Source organism: Synchytrium microbalum (genome assembly GCF_006535985.1).
Source record: "Synchytrium microbalum strain JEL517 chromosome Unknown SmJEL517_scf0009, whole genome shotgun sequence".
NCBI lineage: Eukaryota > Fungi > Chytridiomycota > Chytridiomycetes > Synchytriales > Synchytriaceae > Synchytrium > Synchytrium microbalum.
In genome coordinates, this window is record NW_022158358.1 from 627,508 (window position 1) to 644,944 (window position 17,437).

Sequence of the window (17,437 nt, forward strand, 5' to 3'; positions counted from 1 at the left end):
CAAGTGCTCAAAAGTACGTGAGACTCAGGACTTACATGGAATTCGCGACGGTCCTTCATTAGATTTCGTCCATCAGCCTCGTACAATTCTCTTCCGGATTTTGCTGGATCCATATCGTACACACATCTAAACCAGTATAAATTAGTGTTTATGGGGTCTTACTTGCTTGAGTTTACCCCTTGAATTTTGAATAAGTCATTGAGATTTTGTTGTCGCTATGGGCGTCCAAGGCGTTGTACTTTATGTCGTCGTTCATCAGCTAATGTAACGCAGGTAAAATTGACACGTTGCCCAGATACAAATATTCAGATACACTGTGGCGTATAGAGCATCGTTTGTTGTCAGAGCTCCGGTACACGGTTTTTTGCGTCTGTTGGAGCCCACGCCAAACACCTATGCGTATGGACTGTGAGCAGGAGCAGGTGAAAGCGTTAGCCAAATTGCAAGATGAATTGATTTTTACCGTTCCAACAATGGATAGAGAAAGACGAGAAACCAAGTTTCAACGAAGAGTACACCAACAAATTGTCATTGTATGATTCCCTGGGTATCTTTTGAGCATACGAAGTGTCCGACCTGCTAAGGCCTTTGTAGATTTCACAAGAGCATCGCTCGTCATCGTTTTCGTCAAGGCAGAGCTCTTCTTTCTATGTTGAAGCGTTGCACCAATTGCACGACTCAGCTTTGGATTCAGCAGACTGTTTTTGGAGTTATAGTCTGGAGCAACATAAATACTATGGTGTGATTCGAAACAATTCTTACATCTCCCCAAATGTGATGTGTTACTATGATGGTACAAGTACCGATAATTTATGGTGCGACTATTTATGGTGCGACTTTCTTTGATTCCAACTTCTCAAAATATTTTCTGCCAAAATTTCGATACATCTCCAGCACATGAGACTGATTCATGGCGTCTTTGCCTTCTCTTTGCGGCCCAAAAGCCATATGTGCGGTCAAGAAGGACATGTCGATGTAGCCTTGCCTAAATGGTGTGTTTAGTATCGTGATATTTGTGGACAGATTCCAAACCATGGCGCAGTTGAGCAATCCGTAAAAAGAGATCATGACAGATCATTACAACAGTGATTGCTTCGAACCTCACCTTTTCAATTCAACCGTCTTGAGTACAGTCAAAACATGCTCATCGTCCTTTCCTAAATCCTTGATCAGTGGCAGATCCTTGGCTAAAAATGCCAAGAAGTTGATGCTCAGCCTATCTCCCAATTTATGATAGATGACACCAGTCTGTCTGATCCACTCAGACATGTCAGCTATATGGCCTACGAAATGTTCGTGCAGCTGTTCAGCGATAGTTCCATTCGTAACCAGTTTCCCAAAATAGGAGTCGTATGGCAGCGCTATAGGATGCATCTTATATAACCCCTGATAGTATGCGGTCACTCCATTATTGATCACGTTGGGCGACCCCCAAAGAGCATGTGGATTATTTCTTCTAAATGCAATGAAACTCGGAAAAGCTTCTATGTCAATAAATAAAGTGTCATCGTCTAGCTTGATGTAGACATCGTCGTCATTTGTGCCGTTCAATTCCCCGTAATACTGATAATAATCTTCCCAGGCCTTTTCCCGTTTGTTTGTGTTCATAACGGTATATTTCGGTTTGGCAACAAACTGTTGCAGATATTGAGCGTCTTCAGGAACAGCAGTGAAATCCCAGAGATGGACCTCGTCAACAAAGGACCTTTCGACAAGTGCATCGACATATTGAAGCATTATATCCATATACTGACGTCTCCCTGCAAAACAGGTGATAACTGTTTTTGATGAATTCACAGCGAGCTCAATGTTAAGGAGTCCACCTGTTTTATTTGGCCAGTCGTAGGCACTGGCATTCTGATCTAAATTTCCACCTATTGGAAGATCATACAGTGCCCCAGATAGCCCGCTGACAGCAACGAGACATACGAATGCTATACATATCCTTTTCATGTCGAGATTTGGTTCTTTGTACCAGACGAGGCCAATGAGAGCGATGCCATAACCAAATATCTGCGATACAGAGATGTTAGTAGCCCATAAGAGTACCGAAGCAACAATTAAGATTATATCCTTCAAAACTCCAGACAGGGTCATTACTACGGAAGACGTCTTTCCGATCTTTGAAAACAGAAAAGTTTAGAATTGTTGCCCAGACTTCACAATACAGAAGCGGATCATACCAAGAATACTACGGCAATGTTGAGACCAAACGCAATTAAACAGTTTAAGAGGAGGACTTGAAGGCCAACCGCATTTACGTGATCCCATCTGAGAGATTTGGACTCCAATACTAAAAAGGCGGCAAAGTTTGTAACAGCACATACCTACAGAATATCAATGCTCGTTAACAGAACAGTCGACATTGCTGTTTCAGGCCCGACTGTTCACTTACAGGCGCAAAGCAGTGTAAAGAAACCAATGGGCCCATTTTGTAACAGGAAAGCAGCTTCTGGATCATGACCAGCCTACTGGCTTCCGACAGAATTCCCACGGCTTGAAACACGAAGCCAATGAAGACAAACTCGAATTCTCCATACGACGCAATTATGACACCCACAACAATAGACATAACTTTGCCGAGCACGACCATGTCCGGTTGTTCGGTTTGAAAGGCATATCCAATCACCAAAACAAACACCGGAGTGGTGGCCTGTGTTTGATAAGAAGGGACTGTTGGCGTTTCGTTTAAAGCAAGAGTGCAACCAAATTAGGTAGAAATACCTTCAGCATCTGAATATAAGCAACAGTCAAATACAGATACGCCATATTAGAAGCCATCAGACTGATTGAGAAGAGTACACCAATGGGCAGGATGGCTCGTAAAAAGATTTCCCGAGTCATTTGGACCTTTTGCAAATCCTTCATCATATTTGTATATCTATGCAGAAGACGAGTTCCGATAGTAGCAAACACCATATGACACGTTGTCAGAAATATTGGGAAAGCTACAAGAGTTGAGAAAAGTATTAGAGTGGTGGGTAAAAAAGAGTGGTGGTTGGGTTCAACACTCGATTTCTTCAGGAGATGGAACTGGTACGTTCCGACATGTTAGAATGACGTCTGCCATAGTGAACATACTTACGAAACTTGAGTTCGTACAAAATGTACTTGTTGAATAGGATGACAGCCGAGGACATGCCAATCCAAACCGCGATGTAAAACGCTGGGGGCATATTCGAAGAGTTGACATTCGAGATCAATGCCGATGGTATTTTGTTGGTTACTGCCTCATCTTCCCCTTCTACCATCAACAGTTCCAGTTGTTCATCATTCTTTGTTTCAGCCATTCTTTGCCGCAAAAGTGCCCTGTGAAGTACAGTAACGAGATACGTATCGTATGGGGATAGGATTACTTGGGCCCTAATTTCACAGAGCAAATAGCCTGACACAACTTTATCAGTTGGGGTTGAGCATTTCCCCTACACTTCCTTTATCTTGTCTTTTGCTGAGGCTCTGAGGCTCGAGGTTTCGAGTACTACTTGTGACCAGTTGAGCTTATTGTATAAGTAGTAGTCGGAAGCAAAATCAAATTTGGAAACATAATAGTTAGTGTTTGATTAGAAAAATCCCAAACATAAACCTTCCATAAAGGTGACTGAGATTAATGTTGCTGCTCTCGAGACATCATTCGCTTTGGGAGCAAAGAGACTAGACAGTAGTGGCTGCTATGAAAGTCAGTCAAGTGATTTCTTTTTAATCCCACATTGGTTGAGGTGGCTTGCATACTCACCTCAAGACATCCTCAGTCTCAAAGAAGGAAGAGGATGTAACGCAAGAGAAGAATTCATTCAGAGAAGCATTCATCGCGAGATACAGGTAATGTACTTATCATCATAATGAATGCATCCATTCCTTGGCGACAGAGACGTCCATGGATATCTGCATGTTCCTCTTACCTATGCCACTTCTTCTCTTATCGATGAATCCACTCGTCGTTTCAATCCGTTCAATCCATGCTATGAATGGGTTCATCAGTTCAATATATGCTAAGTGAATCCATACGCGTTGTGCGACGAAGTCTGAGGTCAGCTTTGAAGCTGCCAAGTAGTATTACGACTAGTTAGTAGAATGTACATTCAGTTGAATCCCTTATATTTGTTAGTTTTGTTCAATGAAGTTCAAAAATCAGCGACTATCGATCCAACTCAGACGTTTAGCAATCGTTTAATGGAAGACTACAACGACAACCAGCTTTCAGCTGCAGACACTACTACCGATGAGCAAGACAAGATACAGCGTGAAAAAGAGGCCGCAGAACAAGCTGGTGCGTTTGAATGGTCCAAGGTTTCCGGTTTGAAAGAAATTCAAGGTAAAGCTTGGCTAAACAACTCGTATTGACATATAGCTCTACCATACAAATGGAGGCAAACATTAAGTGAAGTGGATGTCATGATACCTGTTCCAAAAGGCACCAAAAGTCGGGATCTGGACGTTGTCATCAAAAAGAAGCTGCTCAAAGTGGGATTCAAAGGCAAAGAACCCATCGTAGAGGTATATAACTCTAGAAACCTGAATCATTTAATGATGATTTTATGATGATTTTCCGAACATTCTGTGCTGAGAGCTCGTGTCTACTAGGGAGAACTGTGTCAAAATGTGAAAGTGGACGATTCAACTTGGACTTTGGGTACATTAAGCATTCCAGTTGTCTACAAATCAAATACGCAAGGCTCGATTAATTTCCTTATAGATAATCAACAGGAAGTCAACATTCATTTGGAAAAAGTCAATGGAATGGAATGGTGGAAGAATGTGGTGACGCACCATCCAGCTATAGACACCACCAAAATCCAACCAGAGAACTCGAAATTGAGTGACTTGGATGGTGAAACTCGATCCGTTGTGGAGAAAATGATGGTGAGTGTCCTAAGTCGTGCAATTTCAGTACTCGCATCTTACAACTGCTGTCCTTTCTCAGTTTGATCAGAAGCAAAAGAGTATGGGATTGCCAAGCAGCGATGAACAAAAGAAGCAAGAATTGCTAAACAAGTTCAAAGCATCACATCCAGAAATGGATTTCAGTAATGTCAAGATGGGTTGAGGGCTTTTTGTCTCGAACGTTATGGTGAGTATGTCCCCTTGTCCAATCTGTTCTACCTAGCTCTACCCTACTAACTGATTCCTTCCCCTGCTTTAGTCTGATCAAACACAAATGACCATAATGAATTTGCACATAATAAAGACCAAATTTCAGAATTGAAAATATTTTTGATGGCAACAAGCTACTACACTATGATTACTGGGTAATGAAATGCAAAGTAGGACTCTAGACTATGCGACAACCCCTCTATTCCTTACGAGTGATTTTGATTCCCTTCTTCTTCAATCGGCGTTCTTCAGCGGCCCTTATATAAGCTGCATCCTCATCTTCATCGAATGTAATCTCAGGTTGCTCTTCAGCGGCGGGTTGCTTTTTACTCTTCTTACTTTTTGATTTTCCAGTAGAGGCTGGGGCAATAGCAGTTGATTCTTCGTCGTCCTCTTTGCCATCCGTTGACGGTATCTTGTTGGACAGCTTCTTGAATTTCGCAACGTAAAAGCCATCCATGTTGTGCACGTGTGGGTAGAAGCGTCGTGTGAGATTGAGAGTTTGGTGGAAGGACTTGCCACGGTAGCTACAGTTGTAATGAGTAAGTTCGTGGTTCTAGTGTAGTTTAGTTGACAAGCTGCTTTACCTCGTGTAGCCCTCACGTCCGAATTCAAGACCAGCTGGCACCAATTTGACATTCGGTCTCTTCTTTAGAGCGTAATTGACCACCTCTTCATTTTCTTCTACAGTCACCGAACATGTAGAGTAGACTACATATCCTCCACTTTTGGAGAGGGCATCTGCAGAATCAATAGCTGCCAAGATCAATTCCTTTTGAATGTGCGACAATAGAGAAAAGTCCTTGTCCGACTATAAGTTGAAAGAAGCGTCGATGTAAGCGCCGCTGGTCGAGGATATCTCAAATAAATACATAGCCAATTACCTTATTCACTTTTACAGACGGATCCTTAGATATAACACCGGTGCCTGAACATGGAGCATCCAACAATACACGATCGAATCCACCGATCACCGATGGAAATTCTCTACCATCATGGTTACATACTACAGCATTCTTGACGCCCATACGATGGATGTTGGCCATGAGACCTTTGCAACGCTCTTTGTTTGCGTCATTGGCAAACACGCATCCGGTGTTTTGCAACAGAGATGCTGTTAAGAACATCTGTTAGGACTATACCTGAACGTTTAAAAATCAATAACTTTACCTATATATGTAGTTTTACCCCCAGGAGCAGCAGCCATATCCAAAACACGCTCATTTGGTTGTGGGGCAAGAGCCATGACGGGCAAAAATGATGAAGCGGCTTGTAACATATAATGGCCAGCCAGATACTCGGGAGTCGCACCAATTGGAACTGGAGCGTCAAACACTTGAAGGCCTACTTTGGTCCATTTGCCCACGGCTTCCAAGTTTACACCTCGATTGATCAAGGCTTGAGCTAATTCCTTCCTTCTGGTTTTCAGAGTGTTTGCTCTGATGACTACCGGTCTTGCTACTTCATTGGCTTCAAAGAATTCAATAGCCTGTTGTGATATTTGGGATAGGAGTGAGGATGAGCGAGTTCACCGCACACAGCTCTGAGACATACTTCGGTAACAGGGAATAGATGGAAGAGCTTATCCATCATATAATCGTTGTACCCATAGTACGCAGCGAGATCATGTAGAAGCTGTGATACATATTCTGATCTGGATCTGAGGATATGAGGGAAACAGTCAGCATGCGTCTCTGGCGAAACAGGCTTCTGAATCAAGGATTATTTTTATATTATTCACCTTCTGGGATCTTTGAGTTCCTTCCAGTTCGAGAGAATACGCACAATCTCTCTCATCCTAGTAGAAACAACATTCAAGTCCTCAGCAGACTTGACGACTCCACCAATAGCATCCTCATCTTCATCTCCACTACCACTATCCGCCATGATGACTTCAGGCAATACAAATTGCTCTGAATCGGCTATATTCGTCTTAAACTCTTCCTCTGCCATCTTGGCACTCTTTTTAGCGCGAGCATCTAATTTACGAGATTGGACTTCAATGTCTTGATCTTCGTCATCATCGTCCTCATCATCATTATCGTCACTATCAATCTTGATATCTTCGTCTAGATCAGCTTCTACATCTGACATGTCTTCCAAATCAAATGATTTCGATTTTACGACGGTGCTATCATCTTGGAATTCGTCATCGTCCATGTCTCCCATGGTATCTTCTAGAGTTTCTAGAGCTTGTAGATCTTGCATCTCCTCGTCGTCATCACCGCTGCCCATAGCTAAAAGATCAGCAGCTCCAGCTTTCGCCTGATATATGTCTTCGTCGTCAGCACCATCTTCCGAGTCAGAACCGTGCTGTTGGATCTTGCTAATCTTCTTTATAGATACCGTTGACTTCTTTGCATCGACTCTGTGGAGGGTTAATAAGTGTAGGTCAGCAGTTTTCGTTTGCTTCAAATGTTGAAAAAAAAAGTTGCTGTTTTTTACCTGGCCTTCTTGACGGGTCGATTGAGGACTTGAATACCATTTTCCTGTTGATCGTCATCATCAGAGTCCATTTTATCCTCCTCTGGTCTTCTTTTACGAGAATCTTGATATGGCTCTCTGTTTTTATGTTTCTCGTCTCGTCTGTTTTTGGCGTTTGGTTTCTTCTTGTTATTGTTGAATTTAGATTTAGAATTGCTTGTGCCGTCATTGTATGCAGATGGTGGCCCTTGCTGCTTCTTGGCCTGCCTTCCTCGATTACCCATTGCTGAAGTTTTTTGTTTTGAACTACTGAGGATGTGCCTTCGTAACAATAATGTTTTGAATGTACACAACGAAATGCTTTGGATCGAGTTCAATCAGCGCACTCTGGATTTCAAACTGTATAAATTGCGTCCACTAACTGCTTCTGTCAGCCGAAGGACGATGTAAAAAAGGTACTGCCAAAAAACGCGAAGTTTTGTTATTTACTACGAAACAATTCTACTCTATACATCCAAGCCAATGACTTTATACCCGACCATCAGTCTATCAAGTTTCCTAGTCAGCTGGCCTGAACTCAACAACATTGGATTCAGCTTCTTGTCTCGACTCATAGCTTCATAGTCCGTGTTGTATTGCGCTACTAGGTCTCGTAGCATGTAGTATTCCTGTTCTGAAGCATGGCGTTTAGATTTACGTGATGGTTCAAGAGTTGTTAGTTTCTCTATTAGTGTTGGTTGAGCTCTAACTATGGGTTTGACTGGAGTATTCTGACGAAGAGACGGTTTAGATCCAATAGCTACAGCTCTTGGATCGACAGCGTTTGGCTCATCTACAATATCCATGCCTTCAAATGATGTTTGGTTCTCATTGTCGGTGTCGTCTTCTTCGTCTGAATCCTCTTCAGCATCATCAGTACTAGATCTACTTGCTGCTGGTGCATCTATATATCCATATTCGACTGTCACCTTTGGCTGCTGATCATCATCACCACCAGCATCACGAGTTTGATGTTGAAGTTTACTCGACTTTTCTATAAAGGATTCTTGACCACCAGCGGTACCATCCAATGTAGCAATGAGTCCGAGTCGAGTATAGTTCTGTCTTAGAGTTAGTTTCTTATCCCAGTGCTCTATGATCAAAGGATGTGTTGCTCCAAAGTCGACACGTTTGGGATGCTTCCTTCTGGTTGTTTTAGCAGCGACATTCTTGACTCGTCTACGTTGACGTGGTGTCTTTCCCATAGCGTTCTTGTATTATAGAGTAGATCGTACGATCTGTTCACTCGATTGCTCAAATGTTTCCAGATGTTGAAAAAAAAAATTCAGCATGACAAGATCAACCAGCAAGGAAGCGATTAAAGATTTGAATAAACTCATTCCGCTCATAGGACACGGTACGTCATAGCTTCATCAACGAGAAGACGCGTTTTATATTTGCGGTTGTAAGCTCACTACATTTCCAATTTAGATGATAAGAAGGCACAATTGGACGAGATCTTGGTTTCAAAACCGATTCAATTCACCCATAATCTACAATCTAAACATCATCTGACTTCGAACGAACGTGGAATTCTATGTCTGTTGGAAGCGTTAAATGACATTCACCAAAGTGCTGATGGTGAGGTATATGAACGTTTAGAGTCAAGAACAATGTCTAAACACGTAGCTTTCTAGCATCTGGAGATGATTTGGGTCTAAGAGATCGTAACACTATACTCCAAGCTGTTCAACTGTGTGTAGAATTCGGATTGTCCTCAGGTCTGACTTCAGCTTCGCAGTCAAGACCTATATCGTCCTAACATTTCGGGCAGTAGATCCATCGCAAGAACTAGAAAGCAGATCTCTGACCGTGCTGACTCAGTGGACCATGTGTAGTCCAGAAACATTAGTCGCTCATACTGTAATTCAGCACCATTTGAGTACGCTCTACGCGTCATATCTGAAGATGATGGTGACGCATCCTAATCTCAACATTGACAAATTTGAGAGCCTGTTTGAGACGTAAATCACGTTTCAGTTTGCTTCACAAAACTTCACTGTCAACATCCCTTACACATTTAGGCAAACATCTGCACGCTCCATGACTGCCCTTGGAAGCATCATGTCTTCAAATACCAATGCAAATATTCATAAACTAGCAGGACAATACATGTCTAGAGTGTTAATTCGGCCTAATGGAATGAAGACTGTATTTGATTTCCTGTTGGATATTTCTGACGACGATGATGAACCAGCTGAGAATGAAGGTCAGTTCTTGGTCCATGGTTTCACTTCTCCACTAAGCTTATCCGGACTTCTGCTAGATCGGACAGGCATGGGTGAATCACGTCTAGAGTCACTTGCCAAAGTGGTTTTAACGGTACCTTCGCAAATGGAATCGGCAGTGGTAAAACGATGCTTTGCCAGTTGATCTACTCTTATGCACATCTAAATTAATCATATTTTTAAAATCCTAGGCTTACTTCAAATTGATTTGCCCACAACTCATATCGATAGCCACGAGTCAAGTGAAATTCCGTGCCCAAGCTGCATCATATCTTTTGGCTCTCTTATTGGAAAAGCGACCAAAGCTGAGTGAAAAGCTAGTTATGAAACCTATATTGGAGCCTCTTGTGAGATTGAACCACTCCATGTAAGAACAATAAGAAAGGCCAATCGTAAAACATCTCCTTGCTCAGCGATATGTGATAGGCCTCTACTTGATCTTGGATTCGACTTGGATGGACGACATGTGCTTGCAGATGAAGCTAGTATTGAGTTGTGTATCAAGAGGCTACAAAACTTGTTAGCAGCGAGTTCGCTAGTAGCGGGTGACAGAATAATGACGTCGATGTCTCAAGGTTTCCAAGTCCAGTTAGTGCGTTTCCACTCATCAAACTCTCACCTTTTCTCTTCCCTCACCCTTTCCAGCCATTCCGGCCTTGTATTATCTACATCAGTACGTGACCCAAACTCCTCTATCATCTCTTAACAAACCCGTCTTGGAAGTGTTGACTGTCTTCTTCAATGGAGCACCTTCTGAACATTCGCAGTCAGAATTGCATCGTATTGCTTTTGATTTTGCTGATAACGTCAACGCTGTGTTTGCTCCCGGGCCAAGTGCTGGTGTATGGATCGTACAAGACGATGACGGGTGAGATCTCTACAAGTAGATTAACTGCAGTTTTCACCCTTTTCTCATCACCTTCGATGTTGTAGCATCACTTTTGACAAGGATGTCTTTGTACAGCTCCTTCAAAAGATGAATGTTGTTCCAGTTGCGGCAACCTTCTTTTTGAGTTTATTGGAAATGTATACTGGATTAGATGTTGCTGAAGTCGCTGGAGCGAAAAAGTAAATTTTAAACTCTGATGAAATATTCTCTCTTTGGAGCTCACAGAATCTCTCTTCCAAATCACATCGTCAGGACAACAACTCTATTATCACTCATTGCATCAATCATGGACGCATTTCGTGAAGACCTATTATTGAAATCATCAACGTCCAAAACCACTATTTCGGCAAACACGTTACGCTTTGCTAAATCTATGTTGAGTAATACGTCAGATACTGAACTTGTATCAATGGGATTGGCACTCTTGATGTCTTTATTAGCTGGTCAAGGATCGGATGCTATTGTGTTGGATGGCAAGACAGCAGGGGAATTGCTAGTCTTGTTACGAACTGTGTATAATCAACATCCGCTAGACAGCGATCTTGTCACTGACGAGGATGGTGAAACCAAGAAGGAGATACGAAATATGATTACAGAATTGAGATTGCTGATACTGGCAAAACGTGAGATTGATGTTCAAGGTATGTATGACGCTGAAGACCGCTGTGGTCGTACACTCGACCTCACTCCGTATTCACCTTCGTGCCATAGCATCCCTTATGGCTGAATCATCATCTGAGGCAGTATTCGTTGAAGCCATGCAAGAGATTCGTAACGATTTGATTCCACTACGAGCACGAGGCATGAATCTACTCCGGCATTTGATTCTGTCTCGAGATTCCGTAGGAGACATCAAATTCGATATAATTGCTGGTGTCTTTTTGGATTTTTTGAGTCATGATGATAGGTGTGAGAATTGCTTTACGGCATGAGGATATTCGGCCTCGCATTTCGTTTGTGTGTGATCTTGACTTGGAGATTTGTTACTTACATGTGCCTACCAGTTTTTTGTATTTGAATGCTATCAAGGGTATATCTGCTCTTACCGATGTGTACCCAAATCGGTCACTTGTTTTCATGATGAAGCGGTATCAAGCCGAGAACACGTATACCTTGCATTATCGGTTACGTATGGGTGAAGCTATTCTTCAGACTATTCAAAGGATGGGCGATGTGTTTCCGAAATATGGTGGGAATGTGTAAGCTATGGTCAGACGTCTTGTGAACCAATTCTAAGCCTACTTTTTCATTTCTGATTCGCAGGTTCAGAGATTCTTCATGGAATCTTACTAGTCCTACATGACGAGCAAGCTGAAATGCGTAGTTCAGCTATATCACTCATTGGACAAATTGGTGAAACATGCTCATGGGGATTACTCCCCTTCATATATCAGATCTTGGACTATTTCTCTAATGCTCTGAGAATCGAAGCTCGTGTTGAGACACGTCGAGGTAAGCTGTTTGAATTGATGAAGAAAGGAAAAGAACCGATCCAATCTGTTCGCATAGGCGTGGTATTTGCCTTACGAGGTCTCCTTATCGGTGTGGTTCAATCCCGATTCGGCGGTATCGAACTTGACGTATCGCAGCGTGTCCTGAACGAACTGAAACTTGTTTCGCTAAATGACCAAGATGAGCTCACTAAGGGTCATGCATTGCACATCTTGAAGGAAATGAAAGAGTATGGGCCAATATGAAACCTCTATGTATCGTGTGTTGATTAAATATGTGGCACATTCAACGTAATAGCAACCTCTGTACAATCTGCAGCAAATTAATATAGTAATCTTAAAGTGTAGTTTGGGCATCACAGCACCTCGACGTATTCAGCAATATCATCATAAGCAAAGGTCTAAAGAAAGCTGGTGTTGGTGATGGAAATTCTTACGTAAACACAACACTCTCGGCGCCGTTTTACATACCCTGATCTCAAAATCATGCTCTAACTGAACAAGCGCTCGTTCATTCCTCTTATCCTTTTCCAGGATTCGACCAGTCTGTCCAACCAATTCAGTGTCTTCGTTCTTCACCACCAATACAGTCTTGCCAGCTGACGGCACATAAGTTTCCACGTGTCTGTCTACTATATGATCTACTATATCTCCATGTGAAGTCTTGACAATTGCACCTTGACCAGGTATCACGTCTTGCACTGTACAAGACTGATCGAGATGTTTGCCACCTGCGAGTGATTTGCTCACAATTGTCTAGATTGAATAGAATGAGTTAGCACGATGGTGCAAAACAAAGCAGTATACATCATCGAGATGCACCAGACGAATATGTGGCCTCAACCAGCTTTTGAGTGGTAAACTTGAATTTGAGGTTGGTTTAGAAGGTGAAGGTCGATAATCTGAAGCTCCATTAGTAGACTTGGAGTATAGTTTTACTTCATCAAAGTACGCTTTGACGACCTAAAATATTAATAGATGAAGGTAAGCAAAGAAAGGTATATCGAGAAGAGGGAGGACGATGGGCACTTACATCACCATTCTTCAGCTGCACTTTGAATTGTAACCCACCACTCCTCTCCTTTTTCTCTATTATGTAACCAGCAACACCCTTATTCTTTCCAGCCGTTATCACTACTTTATCATCAATCCTGAAATCTAAAGCCACGTCAGCATCCTCATCAGACTCTGCTGATCCCTTCCTTCTAGACAAAGACGGCGGTGGAGGAGTATCAACTGCCTTCTAAAACAGGAATAAAGGGTTTAGAAATGAGTACCAAAACTTATAGATCTAAAGCAATCAATCAGAGCAATCTTACTTCAGGTTTATACTCGTTAGGTTTTGGTATTCTCCTCTTATCCGCCTTGTTTTCTACTATTGGCTGTGGTTTGGCACCTAATCCCAACAAGGCCGGCCGTCTAGCTGATAGTATAGGCGTAACAACTGTCTTGTTTTTACCCAATCCTTCACCTTCCTTCCAGCCCATACCACGCAACATGGCAGCACCTATTTGATCTACAGGTACCTTATCGTATTCGTCGAGAGTGGGTTCATCAGGACGAAGAGCGACATCGTGTCTATACTTGTCTGTCTCGTCCTGTAGGTCGTCCAAGCCCGGCACTGCGTTTTCAGCGAGTATAGGTAGTGAGGTTATGATTTTATTGGAAGTCGTTTCACCACGTGCTTCTGATATTAGAGCAGCGATGGCTCGTTCGTCTTCTGTCATTGGAGTTGCTTCAACGACGCTAGTGTCTAGATTAAGTGTCGATTCTATAGGTTTATCTAAAGCAGGCTTCTTCATGACATTGAGGCCCCATTTAGGTTCTTCGCGAGGTGGGATACTAACAGGGATACCAGCAGGAGTACCATTGTTACAGTTATTACTACTACTAGAGGCCATTGGAATGGGTGTTGGTTGTTGTTCTGTGAAGACTGCTCCAATACCATTCGAGGATGGTGCAGGACTACCTTCACCAGGCAATCTCCACTGATTCTTGACAATCAATGGAATGACTAGAGGCAGCTTGTCTTCCTCCTCTTCGTCACTGGCTTGACTATCATTTCTGATGCCCTTGATGACTCGACCCTCGACCTCATCAATGTATTGAGTGTTTTGGATTCCTCGTTTAGTTCCTCTATGATCATGATCTGCCTCGAATGCGGCTGCAGCTGGTCTCTTTATTACCGGTTTCTGAGATTTGTTCTTCTTTAGCGACAAGAATTGAGTTGATGGAGAACCTCTTCCATTTTGGTCCATTTCTTGGATCTGTAAAGAGGGCTAACGGTTATGAAAATACAGAGAGTCTATTAGGCTCCAAGAATTGCCGTGCTGCGAAAGCTCAAGAGACGACACAGATTCAAGTTTTGGCTTGACCAAGAATTTTTTGCTCGTATTGTGGTCTCAGTTGCTGGCAGTTGCGCCTACAAGAGCGTGATATTACTTGTTCTGGGCGCTTATTTCAAGTTATCTAGAAGTTGGATCGTTGACGCCAACCTTGCACGTCGAACCTATATGGCTGATCAAGCCAAGTCGTTTGACTGACCTAACTGACGTTGACTTTATCAATAACGTCAATATACGTACGAAATCACGTAATGGCCGTGTCAAGGTCCTCAATGGACCAATCAAGAAGGCCGGGTGAAGACATCAACCGTTTTATTGGCAGCATTCAAAGCACACTGACGAACATTCATAAGCACATTACACCGTGGGCGCAATGAAGCCAAAGCCATCTGTAAAGAGGCAACAGAGCAACAGACGAGACCGTATACACTTAAGTAAAATATGATTGTTATATAAAGTTGCTGGTACTATCGGATGGCAACAGAATATCAGATACATGCTTCTAAATGACCACGACGAATGGCGTATACACAACCAAAATAATTACGACTTGCGATTTCCTTGTTTACTCCTGCTTCTCGATAATTCCGAATCGTCTCTCGCTGTTAGACCTGCTGTTGACCCAGTTGGGACTCATCAGCGTCATTTCAGGACTCTGAAACAGGACCTTGTCTACAGCTTCCACACCTAACATGAATGAATGATCCTGGTTGGCTACTTCGTACTTCCATGATCCAAATCGACCTCTAGACAGGATGCTCAGCTTCTCCAGTTCAGGCAAAATTACAGCGAGGTGTTTATCTCGGTCGAGAGATGGCGTAGGGTAGCCATAGTAGAATTTGCGAGAATACGTTGACACGATTTCATCAGTGGGCTATTCCAACAATGAGTTGAGTTTCCTTCAGTCGACAATGACAATCAGACACACCCAGCTTACCAAAAGCAGTCCTGTGTTAAGGCAGCCTTGAATGGTATCCTCCATTAATGTCGGCAGGTCGACCGGTTTTCGCGGTGATTCGGATACTTCCATCATTAAAGACCAGTACGGCCCAGGTCTGCCATTACTATCCGCTACACAACTGGAGTCTTTAGCCAGCCTGAGAGTAGGTAGTTCGAGGGTTTCACTGGGCTGATTATATGGCGAGTAGTTGGAAAATATCGTTGCTCGGTAAAACGGGCTGTCTGCCTCGGGAAAGTAAAGCCAACACTTGTCACCTATGCGTTCAGGTCTACTACCTCGGATTCCAATACCAATAACATGAGTTGAGGAAAACAATAGACCGCTTGACTCTTCAATTACTTTCGGGATTGAAGGAACTAGCATGTTAGCCAACTCGATCAATGGCATGGTGTTGATCAAAGTCTTGTAGGATATCGTGGATCCATCAGTACATAGGACTGTCTTTTGTTGATGGTCGATCTTACTAACGGTTGTCGACAGCCTGAGGTTGGCGGGCGGAAGAGTCTTCCCTACAGCAAGCCAGATACCATGAGTGCCACCGTGTGCAGGAAAGCGAAAGGTAGCATTAGGACCCCAATTTCCTGCAACTTTGTTTAGAACCACATTCGTAACGGCCATCTTGAGATCAGGAGCAGCGACTCTCTCCCCCAACCATTGGCATTGCATCTATCTCAAAAATCATCAGCCATATGTTATGCAGCATTCCCTATCCAGATTAGGACTCACATCTCTGGGTTCGATTGCCCAGACTTTGAAGTTGTAGGGCCTCATGAAGAGATCAGCAATACCTTCACCCATGTTACGAACAATCCATTCATCAAAGTTCTTTGGGGGAATCTTAGTCGATAGAGATACTTCATATGCTTCAATCATTCCAGTCAAAGCTTTGACCTGATCCTCTTTAGGCAACATAGAGATGTTGTTCTAGGTGTGCATGCCATCTGTGTTAGCCCAATGTTAAAGGCACCGTTAAGGTCATTTAGTCACTCACTTGGTAAGGATAAGGAATCCATTTACCCTTAGACTTCACGTACGAGACACGTTCATGTATAAACCAGTCCTTCAGTATGAACGGATTAACACACACACACCAAAATGCACTGAAATTGGAGCTCTTGCCTCGGGCCTTGGCAACGCTTGGTCCAAAACATCGTCAAAATACTTGTAATGGGAAAAGATCTAATAGAAGAAAGAGAAATTGTGTATGAATGGGTGATCAGAAGGATGCGAAACATGGGAGATGGACTCCCAGATCTAGACTCGATAAGGACAGCAAGAATCACAACGAGTAATGACTTCAGCCACTTACAACGTGACCACCAACATCAAATAAGAAGCCCTCCGGAGTTTCATCAGTAGAAGCGAGACCACCCACACTCTCGAAACTGTCCACCATAAGCCATGACTTGTGGTTGAATTGTTGTAATCGTTTAGCGGCGCCTAGTCCCGTAGGACCAGCACCGATAATCAAGATATCTACAGACGTGGCAGTCATGTTTGAGATGCCTCTAAATACTAATATAATAATAGCAACCACCACCTTGATACCGTTCAACTGAGCCTCAGCAGCAAGACAAGAGGCAAAATCTGAAAATTATTGTTGTTCAACCCAAATCTTCACCAGTCTCAGAGGCAATTGCTCTTGCGAAGCAGGGCCGAAGTAATCCTATCTCAATACGGCACATACCTAGTCACTTCACTTTTGTGGCAGCCAAGAGATATGAATGAGAAACTGGAACTATTGATGCTGGAGGTAGAAGATAAGACAGGGAGCAACAAATCACTATCTGTATCGATCTCAAACGCCAACTCTTCGAATGTGCCGCCCGCCTTCTACATCGCTGTTTGGATCGGCATGTCCTCGGCAGTCATTCTATTCAACAAGTACATTTTGTACCAACTCAAGTTTCGTGAGTATATCTACGATGGCGTAACGGTGTAGCTCTTCATTACCGGATACGAATGAATTCAATCTTTGAAGAAATCGAGTGTCAGTTTGCACCTTCGCT

General features: G+C 42.9%; 6 protein-coding genes across 6 annotated transcripts; 2 read left to right on the forward strand and 4 right to left on the reverse strand.

The window, feature by feature from the left end:
* Positions 1-825: 825 nt before the first annotated feature.
* On the reverse strand, positions 826-3,290 carry SmJEL517_g02359 (uncharacterized protein; the record flags this gene model as incomplete). Its single annotated transcript, XM_031168287.1, has 6 exons — positions 826-985; positions 1,106-2,121; positions 2,184-2,327; positions 2,396-2,653; positions 2,725-2,948; positions 3,086-3,290. 6 exons carry the CDS (start codon positions 3,288-3,290, stop codon positions 826-828), a joined length of 2,007 nt encoding a protein of 668 aa, XP_031025822.1.
* Positions 3,291-4,170: 880 nt separating this feature from the next.
* Positions 4,171-5,044, forward strand: SmJEL517_g02360 (uncharacterized protein; the record flags this gene model as incomplete). The annotated part of the gene is made up of 5 exons (XM_031168288.1): positions 4,171-4,267; positions 4,349-4,494; positions 4,582-4,630; positions 4,694-4,860; positions 4,922-5,044. 5 exons carry the CDS (start codon positions 4,171-4,173, stop codon positions 5,042-5,044), a joined length of 582 nt encoding a protein of 193 aa, XP_031025899.1.
* A 246-nt stretch (positions 5,045-5,290) lies between these two features.
* SmJEL517_g02361 (uncharacterized protein) lies at positions 5,291-7,799 on the reverse strand (the record flags this gene model as incomplete). The annotated part of the gene is made up of 7 exons (XM_031168289.1): positions 5,291-5,618; positions 5,679-5,902; positions 5,976-6,205; positions 6,262-6,580; positions 6,646-6,751; positions 6,833-7,459; positions 7,537-7,799. 7 exons carry the CDS (start codon positions 7,797-7,799, stop codon positions 5,291-5,293), a joined length of 2,097 nt encoding a protein of 698 aa, XP_031025900.1.
* A 1,045-nt stretch (positions 7,800-8,844) lies between these two features.
* On the forward strand, positions 8,845-12,368 carry SmJEL517_g02362 (uncharacterized protein; the record flags this gene model as incomplete). The annotated part of the gene is made up of 15 exons (XM_031168290.1): positions 8,845-8,911; positions 8,986-9,135; positions 9,192-9,275; positions 9,332-9,518; positions 9,579-9,763; positions 9,821-9,903; positions 9,974-10,149; positions 10,209-10,357; positions 10,428-10,650; positions 10,716-10,850; positions 10,924-11,312; positions 11,383-11,578; positions 11,676-11,860; positions 11,935-12,123; positions 12,181-12,368. The coding sequence occupies 15 exons, from the start codon at positions 8,845-8,847 to the stop codon at positions 12,366-12,368; spliced, it is 2,586 nt and encodes an 861-aa protein (XP_031025901.1).
* A 110-nt stretch (positions 12,369-12,478) lies between these two features.
* SmJEL517_g02363 (uncharacterized protein) lies at positions 12,479-14,380 on the reverse strand (the record flags this gene model as incomplete). Its single annotated transcript, XM_031168291.1, has 5 exons — positions 12,479-12,523; positions 12,594-12,878; positions 12,930-13,085; positions 13,156-13,365; positions 13,442-14,380. The coding sequence occupies 5 exons, from the start codon at positions 14,378-14,380 to the stop codon at positions 12,479-12,481; spliced, it is 1,635 nt and encodes a 544-aa protein (XP_031025902.1).
* A 652-nt stretch (positions 14,381-15,032) lies between these two features.
* On the reverse strand, positions 15,033-17,015 carry SmJEL517_g02364 (uncharacterized protein; the record flags this gene model as incomplete). The annotated part of the gene is made up of 5 exons (XM_031168292.1): positions 16,738-17,015; positions 16,420-16,488; positions 16,155-16,352; positions 15,405-16,094; positions 15,033-15,341 (listed from the first exon to the last, which is right to left on the reverse strand). The coding sequence occupies exons 1-5, from the start codon at positions 16,921-16,923 to the stop codon at positions 15,033-15,035; spliced, it is 1,452 nt and encodes a 483-aa protein (XP_031025898.1). The 5' UTR covers positions 16,924-17,015.
* Positions 17,016-17,437: the final 422 nt, after the last annotated feature.